The sequence below is a fragment of the Trichosurus vulpecula genome, chromosome 9 (assembly GCF_011100635.1).
Source record: "Trichosurus vulpecula isolate mTriVul1 chromosome 9, mTriVul1.pri, whole genome shotgun sequence".
Classification (NCBI taxonomy): domain Eukaryota; kingdom Metazoa; phylum Chordata; class Mammalia; order Diprotodontia; family Phalangeridae; genus Trichosurus; species Trichosurus vulpecula.
The window spans coordinates 75,581,292-75,596,366 of NC_050581.1; the positions used below are offsets into that span (position 1 = coordinate 75,581,292).

At 42.0% G+C, this 15,075-nt stretch overlaps 1 protein-coding gene across 2 annotated transcripts in view; it reads right to left on the reverse strand.

Annotated features, from left to right (window-relative positions):
- The window catches only part of CLCN7 (chloride voltage-gated channel 7), a 60,833-nt gene extending 50,230 nt beyond the window's left edge, over positions 1–10,603 (reverse strand). The window contains exon 1 of one of the 2 annotated variants that reach the window (XM_036739063.1): positions 10,340–10,603. In XM_036739063.1, the coding sequence (XP_036594958.1) occupies positions 10,340–10,492 (153 nt within the window). In that variant the 5' untranslated portion in view covers positions 10,493–10,603. The remainder of the gene's footprint in view (positions 1–10,339) is intronic. The other variant, XM_036739064.1, reaches the window with a different exon arrangement.
- Between the last annotated feature and the right edge of the window lie 4,472 nt (positions 10,604–15,075).

The following is a 15,075-nucleotide window of genomic DNA, read 5'->3' on the forward strand; positions in this document are numbered from 1 at the left end:
GAGAAATACAAATTAAAACAACTCTGATATACCATCTCACATCCATCAAGTTGCCTAAGATGACAGAAAAGGAAAGTGACAGATGATAGAAGAGATATGGGAAAATAGGTATACTAAATGAACTGCTGGTAAAGTCATGAACTAGTCCAATCATTCTGCAAAGCAATTTGGAACTATGCCCAAAAAACTAATAACTGTGGATATCCTTTCACCCAGGATTACCACTACTAGGTCTATACCCCAAAAAGATCAAAGAAAAAAGAAAAGGACCTAGACGTGCAAAAATCTATAGCAGCTCTTTTTGTGGTAGCAAAGCCACTGAGGAGATGTCCATTAACTGAGGAATGGCTGAATGAGTTATAGTATATGAATGAGACAGAATACTATTTGTGCTATAAGAAATTATGAAAGGAATGGTTTCAGAAAAACCTGGGAAGATAGAAAATGAAGTGAGCAGAACCAGGAGAACAAGTTACACAGTAACAGCAATTATGTAAAGATAATCAACTATGAAATACACAGTAATTTTTGTCAACACAATGATTCACCACAATGCCAAAGGTCTCATGGTGAAAAGTGCTGCCCACCTCCAGATACAGAATTGATGGAAATATAAAGCAGACTGAAGCATATTTTTATTCTTTCTTCTTCTTCATGTTTTTTTTTTTTGGGGGGGAGAGGTGGGTAAGCAAGGAGGGGGTCAGGAATAATGCAGAAATTTGTTTTATATGACTTCATATTTGTAATAGGTTTTGGTTTTTTTTGCCTTTTCAATAGGTGGAGATGAGGGCCAGGGGAGGGAGAGAATTTGGAATTGAAAATAAAATAAATTTGAATTTTTTTTTAAAGAAAGTATCCTTAAGGTACAGCAGCAAAGCAGATGTAAATGCATCTTTTTAATGTTATTTCCATGGATAAAATCATCAGTCTCTGATGTTGAATCATTTGACAGACCTAAGGTCTCTGGTGGCAAGAACTTTCTTTTCTGGGTCTTCAGTAATTGAGGCTATATAGCACCTGCAGGAACAGCTACTGGTGTTGCTTCTCAAGATGATGGCTAAGAGTCCTGGGCTTCCTCAGGTTCTTGGATTCAGGGCCCTGGCCTGTCTCCATCAGAGTCTGAGGGAAGATGGTGCTCAAGGCAGTAGTGGTGGTTTCACTTTACCTGGCACATGCTGCCTCTCTGTCTCTCCCTCAAAGTGCCTTGCTGCTTTACCTAGGCTGGCCTGCCCATATTTTGTGTTGCAGGTGGTTGGCCATTGATGGGGATGGATGGTCCATTTTCTGCAGGTTTTATTTCCCCAGATGATGATTGTGAGGGCTAGGCTGGAAACAGCAGGTGTTGCCCTTTCCAGGGCTCCGGTGCCTATGAGCTATTGGCGGCAGCTGATGAGTAGTTGTTGCTGGTGGCAATGAGGAAGGCTGGCTCTCTCTTCACAATGATTTGTCCCCTCAGTGATCATTGTAGAGGCTAGCCTGGAAGCAAGGCTGATGATTTAGATTTAGAAGGTACTGCTGTTCCCAAGGCTCTTAGAATCAGAGTCCTGGGCTGTATGAGAAGGTGGTCAAGGTAATGGTGGTGGTGTGACTTGTCTGGCACTTCTGCCTTTCTCTCTCGGGGTATCTTGCTGCTTCAGAGATAACTTCTAAGGTCCTTGATAGCTCTAAATTAATGATTCTGTGGGTTTAGGAGTCTATTTATCCTAGTTATACGTTATCTGTCACGAACCATTAGGTAAAAGTACTTTTGTTAAAATGGATAACCACCTACTTCATATATTACAGAAATCCCCAAATAATGTGAAACAAGTTTTTTCTTTTCTTTTTTTCTTTTGGAGCGGGGAAGGCAGGGCAATTGGGGTTAAGTGACTTCCCCAGGGTCACATGCCTAGTAAGTGTGTCAAGTGTCTGAGGCCACATTTGAACTCAGGTCCTCCTGACTCCAGGGCTGGTGCTCTACTCACTGCGCCACCTAGATGCCCCTGAAAGTAGTCTTTTCTAATAAAATTAGTATAAATTATTCTAGTCACTTCTAAAAACTGGGTTTCAACTTAATGCCAACACCCCCATGGGTAAAGGCCACATAACTCTGGTCTTGGGGTTTTTGTTCAATAAACTGCAGTCTGACAGATCCTTCTGCTACTTATATTTCCAAAATCGAAATTAGAAATGAGCAGTAAGACGGATAACAGAGGAAGGATGTTGTATACGCCCAAAGGTCAGAACCACACTGCAACAGTGGTACTCTGATCATCCGGACCTTGCATCAAACAACCTGGGTTCAAGCCTTAGACCCAATACTTACCAGCTAAGTCACTTCCCCTCAATCAGCTTCAGTTTCCTCAACCAAAAAATGTTGCAATAGTGTTATTTCTTGAATTAACTAACAAAGGGTTGTCATGGAGAAAAAACTTTATAAACTACAAAGCTCAATACAAATGTGCAGACGATACTACTCATTTTTTTTATTCTGAACTTAAAACACCAAATAAAACAGACATTTCTATATAGGAAGTAAAACAGAAACAGAAAGTTGCACATGAAATTGCACATCTTTATTACACAGAGCTTGCTTTTACTTTTAAGTAATGATAAAAGGCTACCAACAGAAATAATGCTACAGCATCGGCTGGAGTTTTCTGGCAAGGAAGGAGATTTACAAATAACAGGTGTTCAGCCTACCTCTAATGCTGAAGGGGAAGAAGACCCACAGGTACTCAATCTATGTGACATAATTTGATTTCTATAGACTGAACACCTAACAGGCACATGGTGCTGGCTCAGATTTCCCTCAATTCCTTCTATAATTCACAGGAATGGAAGAGCTGCTTCAAGTCAGTTTATCCATCCTGTTCTGCCTTCATTCCCCTCCACCTCTCCCAAGTGTGGCCTCTTTAATTTCCAACCATCCTCCAAGCCCCAGAACATGCTGCCACCACCTCCTTCAGCAAGGCTCCCTTAACCCACACCCAAGTAATCCAGATTTCCTTATGCCCATATGAAGAACACCTGGTACCTTTCCTAGGCACTGATCTTGTACTATTTTCTATCGCAGTTCCTAGGCGATTTATGTAGGATTCGTGTCCTGCTGCCAAAACGTGAGATCAAGAGGACAAGGAGCCTTTTTTCCTTCTCTCTCTCACAAAGACCACCAATCACAGTACTCTGTACATAATGGGTGCTTAATGAGAGGTCTCCAATCCTCCGTGTTGTGAGCAGACTTGTGAGACTGGACATACATTCATTTCCCATCAGCTACCTACAGTGCTTGCTTAAACTTTATAAAAAATGTTAGTTGAATGCACAGATGAAATAATCTTCCATGCACCTAGCTCCTATCATCCTACATGGTAGCAAACAGTTTTATTTGCCTGAGCTATCTGACTGGCATACGCTCCAGAAGAGAGTCATTGCTCGAGAGAGAGGTAGCCAGGGATTCAAGACTACTGGAGTGGGACTACCCTGCAACCAATCATCCCAGGTTCCCCCAGACACATTAAGAGCCTCTTAAGTATTTCAAAGTACCCAAAGATTCCCTGGACCATTCCAAAGAGATAGCTTAAGCTGTTATTCTTTTAACTGCTGGGTAACAGAATTAGACTTAGAGCTGAAAAAGACCCTTAAGGCCATCTAGTTCAACAACCTCATTTTACAAATAAGGAAATTTAGGCCCTGGGAGGTTAAGTCGCTTACTGGAAGGCACAAAGATACAAAGTAGCAGAGCTGAGATTTAAACCCAGGTCCTCCGACTCCAAATCCAATACACTTTCCACTTCATCATGGTGCCTCTTTAAAAGGCAGATTTTCTTAGACCTCATATAATACAACCACCTCTTTTTATTGATGAGAAAATGGAAGCCTAGAGAAGGAAAGAGATTCAACCAAACTCACACAGCAAATGGCAGGGCCAGATTTTGACTCAAGTCCTCATTCTCCAGCTGTGGCATTCTTTCCACTGCAAGATGCTGACTCTTTAAGGCTCATTAAAAACTAAGCCATGTTTTTTTAGCTCCAACATTTTCTGCATTACAAAAACAGCACAGATGTCAACCTCCTTCTGGCCTTTTAAAAAAAAATATACAAAGTGTTTGTTCTCCTTGTTTCCTACTTTTGATGCATGTGATGGTTAATACTCCCTCTTTCCTTGTGATCTGGGTTCTTCATTTTAAAGAGGGAAGGGAGGAAGGGGCAATCTCTAAGCCCTTCTTCCCTTTTCTAGCCTAATATACTTATGGTGCCATTGTCACAAAGCTGGGCAGGCAATCTTCGAAAGGCATATCCCACTCTACCCTCTCCAGGCATAAATGTGGACAAAGTCAGAAATGGTGTCTGAGTCAATTCTATGCAGTTCACATTTTCTCTGCTTTTCTCCTCATTGACCATGCCAGGCACAACGGCCAGAGATACATTCCCCTGCAGTCTTGAGCAAGAGGCTTCCCAGACAACTTACACTGTACAGGCTGATTCTGAAGTTTCCCTTTCTGTTGCTATACTAACAGCCATAGCTACTAGATTCAGTGAGTGGCTCAGTAAGTGCCTGTCACTTTAGACCTGCAGCTAAAAGCAGGACTGCTCCAGAAATGCAAAATTACGTTCATAAGAACAGGAATCAAGACTGGACCTGAAATTTCACTGGTATGAGGAAGCACTGTGGAAGAAAACTCCAACCAATGAAGGTCAGCGACTTACAGATCTAGGGAGATCCCCGGGGCACTGAGAGGTTAATTTACACAGGGTCACACAGATGAAATGTGTCAGAGCAGGATATAAAGCTGTCTTCCTGGTTGGGGGCCGGCCCTCTAACCATTCTGCTACACAATCTCTCATGTTTTAGCATTAGCCTAAAAAAATTTTAAAGGCAGCAGCCCTTAAAATGTATACGTCAATCACAAAATTAATGACTTAAGAGTCCTTCTATCACAGAAGATGACTGAGAAAACAATTTGTTCACATGTCAGTTCAGTTACCTTGTGCTCAAATAAGTTTGCACAGTTTCACCAGTGAACTACTGAGATCAGGCTCTTTCAAAAGCAGCCAATTTCTGTTTTTCTCTGCTAAAGGAAAGGAGAGCAGGAAGCAAATGGAGTTCAAGGAGAGATGCAGATTTCACGTCAGCCATGAATTTCAACCAGTTCCCATATCAGTTGTAACATGATTTAAATACAAACTTTCCACTTTAATACTGGCCATTTCCCAACCCTTATCCAGAAAACCAACAGCTAGAAAAGTGGTTAATTCAGAGAATATGAACTTCCTACCAACACAGAGAATAAAGGGTAAAGAGAATTTTGGAAAAGGCTTTACCATAAACTTCAAATATAAATTACGGTGCTAAAAACCACTCCCATGAAGCTCTTTCTTCTGTAGTCATAAAATGTCTATGATAGGGTATATATATGATTGAATTTCTAGTTATCTGAAAAAACTGTCACTCTTCCAAAGCATAAGTAGTTTGATTTTTTTTTCCCTTTGGCTTTGGTCTTTGATCAAAGGCAGTTTAAAAGCCAAATATAAAGCAGCAGGAGAGATAAATGCAAGGAATGGATATTACAAGCTATATTACAATGGATATTACAGGACCCAGCTACCAATGATTGGTTAAACTTGTCAGTTCAAAACCTTGTTAGCTAGACTCAATCAAAAGGTGCTACCCAATCAAGTCAGAGAGAGCACCATTCTATAATGTTAACCAATCATTTATGATAGTGACTGAAACAAGGACATACTGAGGAATCTTCAAAACTCCTGAAAATGTTTTCTTCCCCCCCTCACATATTCCAAAAGATGAGAACTGAGTATTGTGGATGCAAACACCTGTCATTTCAGCACCTATCCCTGTGAAAATATGATGGGAAAATTGAATTCCATTGGGTCATTTTCTTTTTCAAATTTGTATTGATATCATATCTTTACATAACCTTTATTTCCAAATATAGTACTACGCCCCCCCCACTTTGAAACAAAGACAAACAAAAACGGGAAAAGAAAGCAATTCAGCAAAACTAAACAAACACATCCACCAGGTCTAACATATATGGAATGTACCACACCTATAATCCCCTGCTCTGTAAAGCAGGGAGGGAAAGAAATTTTCTCATCTCCACTATTTTCACTAAAATAAAAAACTCTTCATTTCAAAATTTTACTCTCACCTGAAATCATTTTTGGGTGGGGGAACCAGATTCTAGGATTTCTGGTTAAGTCAATCAGTAGACAAACATTTATTAAGGGCTAACTATGTGCCAGATACTGTAAAAAGTGCTTCAGAAACCAAAAAAGGTTAATGACAGTCCCTGTTCTCACAGTCCAGTGGAGTAGACAACAGGTAAATAACTGTGTACAAACAAAATATGTACAGGATAAATTGGAGACAATTAACAAAGAGAAGGTACTAGAACTAGGAGGGACTGTGAAAGGCTTCCTATAGGAGGTGGGATTCTAGCTGGGACCTGATGGACACCAGGAGGCAAGATGAAGAGGGAGCACATTCCATGCGTGACGGTGAGCCAGTGAAAACGCTCAGTCAGAAGATGGAAGGTTTTCTTCAAGGAACGGCAAGAAAGCCAGTGTCACTGGATCAAAGAGTACGTATCCAGGTATGAGACAGGAGAGGTAGGGGAGGACAAGGTCACAAAAGGCTTTGATGTCAAACAGTATTTTATATTTGATACTAGAGGGAACTGATTGGGAGCCACTGGAGTTTATTGAGTTGAGGGAGGGGAGTGATTTGTAGCCAGACCTGCACTTTATGACAATCACTTTGGTGGCTGAGTGGAGAATGGACTGAAGGCTTGTGACAGACAGACCAACCAGCAGGTTTCTGCAATAGTCCAAGGAAGGGGTGGGGAACCTGCGGCCTTAAGGCCACCTGTGGACCTCTAGGTCCTCAAATGCAGCCCTCTGACTGAAACCAAACTTCACAAAACAAATCTCCTCAATAAACAGATTTCTTCTGAAAAACATGGACTCAATCAAAAGGCCCCACCCAAGGATCTAGAAGGCCTCATGTGGCCTTGAGGCTGCAGGTTCCCCACTGCGGTCCAAGGAGATGAGGGACTGCAGCAAGGTGGTGGAAGTAGCAGGGGAGGAAAGCGGGCAACTTTGAGAGATGAAACAAAGGTAAAATGGAAAGACTGTGGCAACAGATTGGCTATAGGATGAGAGAATGAAAAGCTGAGGATGACACCTAGATTGTAAGCCTGAGGGACTGGGAAGATAGTTCTACCCTCAAGAGTGAAAGAAAAGTCTGGAATAAATAGGGAAGGTTTGGTGGGAACAATTAAAGTTTCACTTTGGTCATACTGAGTTTAAGGTGTCTATAAGACATCCAAATCAAGATATCTAATAGGAAGGTGGAGATGTGAGCCTGGAGGTCAACAGAAAGGTTTCGGGTTGAATAAGTAGATCCAAGAGTCATCTGTATAAATATAATTGACTCCAGGGGAGCTGATGAGATCACCAAGTGAAACAGTTTAGAGAAAAAAAGAGGGCCTAGGACAGAGCCCTGTAAGGCAGGGGCTGAGGAGCAGGTAAGTGGGAGGAAAAGAAGAGAGAGTGGTGTCCCAAAAACCTAGAGAGAAGAGAGTATCCAGGAGAAGGGGCTGATAATAGCGTCAAAGGCTCCAGACAGGCCAGGAAGGGTGAGGACTGAGAAAAGGCCATTGGACTCATCAATGAAGAACTCGCTGGTAAGTTTGGGAGAGAGCAGTTTCAGCTGAATGATGAGGTCAGAAGCCAGACTGTAAAAAGAGAAGGAGGGGAGAAGTGAAAACACCTATGGCTGATGGCCCTTTCAAGGAGTTTAGCCCCAAAAGGCAGGATGGGGGAGACGTGGGCATATTTGTAGGCAGTCAGAAAGCAGCCAGCAGACAGGAAAAGAATGAAGATAAGTAAGAGGGTGGAGGTAATAGAGAGGGGGCAATATGCTGGAGGAAAAAGGATGGAACAGGATCACATGGGATGTAGACACGTTGGTCTTGCCAAGAAGGAGGGCTACCTCATTTTGTGAGACAAGGGTAAAGGAGGAAATAGTGGCAAAAGACATCTGGGTGATTTGAAAAAAAGAGAAAGGGAGAAAAAAGAGCTCTTCTTTTTTTCAGTAAAATACAAGGTAAGGCTAGCTGAAAGGGATGGGGGAGGAGGACCCATGGGAAGTCTGAAGAAGGATGAAAAGGTTTGAAAAAGCAGCTGTGACAAATAGGATAGTGACTTAATTACTGAAGTATAAGGACTGCTTAGCATCAGTGAGGGCCCAATTGGGGTTATGTAACATAAATCTGAAGTGGACCCTGGCAGAACTGTTGCATGATTTTCTCCAATTCCATTTAACAGCACATGTGTGGGAGCAAAAGTACTGGATAGTAGGAATGATCTAAGGTTCAGGCCTGGCAGTGCCCAATTGGTGATATGATAAAGGAGCAAGGGACTCAAGAGAAGCCAGTATAGATTTTAAGTGGTTCACCAAGAGGTGAATGTGGAGAAAGGAGGAGAGTGTAGCTACTGCAGGGGTCATGGCCTGGGAGAGAACTAAGGTAACCATTTGCTCTACAACTTGGTTTGAAGAGAGCCAGAATTGAATAGCTAACATTTGTCAGAGGCAAGACACGATTCCAAGGCTCTCTAGCCACTATACCACACCATTCTAAAAAAAAAAAAATGCAATATCCCTTTAAAAAAAAAAGAAAGATGAATATTCCCATACATTCCCACATTCCCATCTATATTCCCAAAGAGAAGTCACTTAGTTGGAAGCCATCTGACAAGACCAGTTAAAGCCACTTTAAGTCCTAATTAGTAAAACATCAAGGAAAGAAATTTGATTCATGTGATGATTAGAAGACCAGAGAATAATCACAAGTTCGAGCCAACTCAACACTCATAAAAACCAAATACTTCGAACTCTCCTAGCTACTATGAACTTCTCCTTTCCCTTCAACTGTTACAGAAATCACTTAAAAGCATGTTCACATCACCTCCCCTATTTTTCCAACTAAATAAAGGGGGGCAGTTAGGTGGCCCAGTGGATAGAGCACTGATCCCGGAGTCAGGATGAGCTGAGTTCAAACCCAGCCTCAGACACTTGGCACTTACTAGTCCTGTGACCCTGGGCAAGTCACTTAACCCCGACTGCCTCACCAAAAAAAAAAAAAAAAGAGGGGCACAGAAAAGGGAAGTGACTTTCCCAAAGTTACACAATAAATTATTAGTTAAACCAAAACCAAGGTCTCCTGACCTCCAGTTTGGTGTTCTTTTCACCACATCCTACTTGCCTCTATTCAGGGCATTACAACCATACCATCTTCGGAATCCTTTACTGTATCTTCCTTAAGGAACTCGGTTAAGAATTATGTCTAGTCACCTGTCAAGAGTCTAGCACCAGATCTGAGAAGGCAGCATGTTGAATATAGTGAACAAGAAGATACTGGCCCCTAAGTGTAAGGCAAAAAACATGCATTAACCACCTACTGTGTGTCAGGCTCGGCAGATACAAATATAGGAGATACAAAAAAATGTCCCCAGAAAGGAGCCCTGACCTCAAGGAACGAGACAACGGGAAACTAATAAAGGATAAATGGGAAGTTATCTCAGGGGAAGGGGGGAAGGGGGAATAAGGGAGAGGAGAGGAAGGAGGAAGTTGGGAAAGACCTCTAGAAGAAGGTGGGTTTTGAGCTGAGTTTCGAAGGAAGCCAGGGATGCTAGGAGGTAGAGGTGATGAGGAAGAGCACTTATAGGCCTGAGGGAGAACTAGCTATGTGCCAAGCAATGCTCTGGAAAAAGCCCTTGATGGGCAGCCACAACGTCTGAGTTCTAGAACCAGTTCTGCCACTAAGTAGCATCCTCTCTCTTTGATTTGTTTCCTTTAAAATGAAGCAGTTGGGCTAGATATGTGAGAGGCAGCTGCGGTGGAACGGAAAAGGCATGAGATTTGCATGCAGGGCACCTGGGTTAAAATCCTGATTCTGTTCCTGGAGCAGCAAGTCAGCCTCCCTGGTCCCCAGGTCCGAATCTGCAAATCTGACTTTATCTCTCAGGTACTCTCCTACTCTAATGATTTTAAAGCCGGGAACGTCACCCAATGGTCCTGGCCAACTGGGAAGGGGGAGGGGAGGAGAGTGGAGGAGGAGGTAAAGGCGGGGAGGGGATGTCCACTGTTCTACTTCCCCAGCAGATAGGCGAGCAGCCCTCCTTCTCACTCTCGGTCCCTAAGCAGAGAGAGCCTCGGTGAGAAGTGGGAAGGCGTGAGGTCTAAGAGATCAGAGAAGAAGAGGCCGGGATCCTGGCCGACCCCCAAGCCGCTTGCGTTCAGGGGTCGTCGGAGCCGCCCGGGAGGCGTCCTCACCTGCTGAGCTGCCGCCGGCCCGGCCCCGTTCAGCAGCGGTGTGTTCTCCCCGTGCAGCTCCGCGAGAGGCGGCTGCGACCTCCGAGGCACCGTCGTCTCCGCCTCCTCGTGGTCGCGCCCCGACCATGACACTTTCTTCGAGACGTTGGCCATGCCGGGGCTGAATCAGCGGCCCCGAAGCGGCCCGGGGGAAGCTGATGGCCAGTATAGCCGGGAGAGGAGACCTTTTCCAGCAGCTGTTTGTTCACATGACCCCGTAGGGTTAAAGCATCCCGTGACTGCGCTACGGTGGCCGATGTGAGAACGAGCAGCAATAGCAGCAGCGCCTCCTGGGAATTGTAGTTCAAGCGCACGCACACCTTATCTTCCCTCCAGCCCCACGCGCCTGCGCAATCTTAGGCTCCTCTTTCAGGACCCGATCTCACAATCTCTATCTCCTGCCTCCACCAAGGAAAGTCATGAATAACCCTGACACAGTGTGCAGAGAGGACATTAGACGGGCCACTCCCTTTTAAAGACCCACAAAGTCAGTGACTCTTCCTGTTGATTTGTCTTCTGAAAGTACGAGCCTTTTGGTGCTGATCCCCACGTGCCCCCAGAAGTTGTGAGCGAAGTTCAGGTACAGTCTCTAGGATGGCCCCTATTGGCCCATGCCTCATGTGCCCCATGGGATGCAACCCCTGCGATAGATGTATACGTAGATTTTTTGAACCAGTACTATGCTTTCATCTAGCGAAGGGACTCCCTATGTAGGGACCAATGTATGCAGATACCTTCTCTGAAACTTAGAGTCTTACAGAGTTCCTTGGGGCATGAGGGAAAGCCAAGTGACTTACCCAGTCAGGGTCTTTTCCTCATTCAGAGGTCAGCTCTCTAAATACTCCACCAAAGCCTTTCAGAAGTAAACATACCATTTAACTATATACAATCTTGTGTAATTGTGTATGATGCAATAAAATAATGTATGTAAAGTGCTTTATGAGAACTCAAAGTGCTACTTAAAATGCCAACTAGTATTATTCATATAAAGTACATCTTGTTTTTAAAACTAGTCTTACAGATCCTACAAAGTAGAAACCATGTGTTTTCTATTTCCTTCAGCACCTAGCACATAGCAGGGGCTCAATAAGTATTTGCTAAATTAATAAATTAATAAGGAGGCATTTTTAAAAATTGCATTCTTTATTATTTTTAACATTCACTCCATACCTCCCCCACCCATTGAGCAATGTGATATCAATAATACATGTGAAATTATGCAAAACATATTTCCATATTAGCTATGTTGCAAAAAGAAAAGCAAGAAAAATAAAGGAAGTTAAAAAATTATGCTTCAATCTGCACTCGAGTCCATCTGTTCCGGAGGTGCATAGCATTTTTGCTTCCTTCAGAATTCTCTTGGATCATTGTATTGATCATAGTAGCTAAGTATTGTACTGCAGATTATAATTACAATATTGTTACTGTGTACCATATTCTCCCAGTTCTGCTTGCTTCACCTTTTATCAGTTCATATAAGTCTTCCCAGGTTTTTCTGAAACCATCCTGCTCATCATTTCTTACAGCACCATAGTTTCTATCACAATCATATACCACAACTTGTTCCGCCATTGATTGGCATTGATGGGCATCCCTTCAATTCCCCATTCTTTGACCCACAAAAAAAGCTGCTATAAGTATTTTTATACAAATAGGTCCTTTTTCTTTGATATCTTCGGGATACAGACCTAGTAGTTGTAATACTGGGTCAAAGGGTATGCACAGCTTTATAGCCATTTGGGCATAGTTTCCAACTGTTCTCCAGAATGGTTGGACCAGTTCACTCTGTCAGCAGTGCATTGTGTCACAATTTTTCCACATCCCCTCCAGCATTTGTCATTTTTAGGGAGTCAATTTTAAACTGAAGTTACAAATATGCTCTACAGACTCTTAGAAGTATAAATTCTTGCCCTCTGGGTTTGATTTGGAATACTTGCCAAGCATTTAAGGTGACAAACAAAAGAACCAAGAACTGAAAGCCAACATTCCAAGGTAGGATATATAAGATATCTCATAAGCATTGTTTTGCTTTTAGTTTTTTAAAAAAACTTCATTAACTGTATGCTGAGTTTAAATAACTATTTAGAAAGGTTGGCATATTCTATGGTAGCAAAAATAGCAAAAATTTATTCTTTGGAGTTCAGAAAGAAAATCAACACTGTTACCTTTGTAGAAATCATATTAGGGATTTGTAAGCTTTCTATCATACTTTTGTGTGGGTCAACAGACCACTGACTCAAATGAAAAACAGAGGTGTCTCGGCTTTCTCAAGGTAGAAACAAAACAGAAGCTTTATTTGATCAAGTCTCGCGAGAATTGGGCATCTCCCACTACCAGGGCAGAGATAGTAGTGAAGAGAGGCAAGGAGGAGAAGGCAAGCAAGGGGATATATATCCTTGTACAAACAATTCTAAGAAATCCCACCCCAGAGGCTGGACCTCTGTCCCCATTTGCGGGGACAGGTGGCCTCACAATCTAACCAGGAATAAGTTTTACCCAATACCAGCACAAAAACTACAGAATTACCTTATAGGGAAACTTTAATGTTAGGATGGTAGTTTGTGAGTAGGCTAGGGGAGGGGGAGAGGGGAATACCACCTGATTTCATCGAAATCATATGATTTACAGGAAAATGAAAGTTAGGCCTAGTGAGGTCCACATCCTAACTAAATTTGTACTATTTGAGTATCACTTTGCTTGAGTTATTCATAGGGAAGCTTTCACAATCTTGTGTTCCATTCACAGCTGAGGTGACATCTATAAATCTAAAGAAGAAGGGGGAAAAAGACATTCCTAAAGGCTAAATAGATTCCCACAGACTCAAATTTATCCCATTTCCCTTTTCTCTAAATATTGATTCTCAAACATTAATACATACACACACACACACACACACACACACATATACACACACATACATATACCCTGTGAAGCCTTCACACGTTATTCTCTCACTACCTCACACACTTTCATTATTGATAAAAGCATGGGTCTTTCTATCAGTAATAAAATTTACATTAAATTCAGTAATGCTGGATCTATACTTGGTAGCATCATTTTTGGAAATGCAATGAGAGATTCACAAACGAGCCTTTAGTGCTGGGTAAAAGAGCACCAGGTTCTGCCTGCTGCCCACTCACTTGGGAGGGTTTGGTGAGTCTCCTGGAAGTGCATGATAACATGCACTGGAGGGGCCCTGTTCCAGGATTCAGAGAGTGTGCAGATATCGTATGACTGCTTCCTTTCTACTTACTGAGTGGTGAAGAAAACCTTTATGATTAGCTGTTGAACCAGAAATTAATGTTCATACAAGAGGTACTAACCAGCCAAATTCATCTCTTTTCCAGTGGTGATTGAGGAAAGACATACTGTAAGTCTCTAGGTAGGGAGAAGGACCTTGGAAGAACCTTTATCTATATACCTGGGCTACCCTGTGGTCTATGAACACACGGAACCTCTATTTCTTTGACCTTTTGTTCTTTTTGCTCTTAGTAGAATGAATATTGGAGATGGTATAAACCAGGCTATAATATTATGAGTTTGAAAGATTGGAAAAGCCACTAGGGATCCAGAAACTGGAGTCTATATCGGAGTTTGCTGTCAGTCAAACCCCAATGGGTAGCACCACCCCAAGGAGTGACCTGTAGGGTCCAGCCCAACAGTGAATCAATTTAATAGAAAGAGAGGAACTCACCCCCTGCTATATCCAGAAGTGAACTTGGCCAGGTGAATGTTCATAGCAGCCACTTTAAATTTGAACCACCAGGGACCAAGATGGTAGAAAGGAGAGAATAATTTTGGGTTTTACTCTATCTTTTCAGTAAATTATACAAAAGCTAATTTTCAGTAAATATGTAAAAGCTAATTAATGTTAATTGATTAAGTGATATTGGGATGCTAATTGCTGTTGATTATATGAGGGAAAACACATCAGAATGGGAGCTCAAGCTACTAACATCAGAACCCCATTTCCTCAGAACTTGGAAGGTTGAAATATAATCAGCTGTGCTACAGTGATCCAACTTGTTAGCATGGGTTGGAAGAGTGAACCCGGAATCTCTCTGAAGTTGAATTTGTGACTTGATATAACAATTAAAATTGTTATGAAATATTTCATTTATTCATCTAAGTAATATTTGCAGAACACCTACTGTGTCATCATCACTTGGCTATATACTGAAGGGGAATATAGAAATCTATGAGAGTTTTTGACCCTCAGTTTTCCATCCTTTAAATGCATGGGGGAAAAAAGAGAATGAGAAAATGGATAATTTTGATTAAATTAAATTGAAAAGTTTTTGTTCAAACAAAGCCAATGCAACAAAGATTAGGAGGGAAACAGAAAACGGGGAAAGAATTTTTATAACCAGTGTCTCTGATAAAGGACCTACTTCTAAAACATATAGAGAACTGAGACAAATTTATAAGAATACAAGTCATTCCCCAATTGATGAAAGATCAAAGGATATGAACAGGCAGTTTTCAGAGGAAGAAATTAAAGATATCTATAGGCATATGAAAAAGTGCTCTAAATCACTATTGACTAGAGAAATGCAAATCAAAACAACTCTTAGATACCACATCACACCTGTCAGATTGGCTAATATGACAAAACAAGTAAATTATAAATGCTGGAGAACATGTGGGAAAATTGGAATACTAATACATTTTTGCTGGAGTTTTGAACTGATCCAACC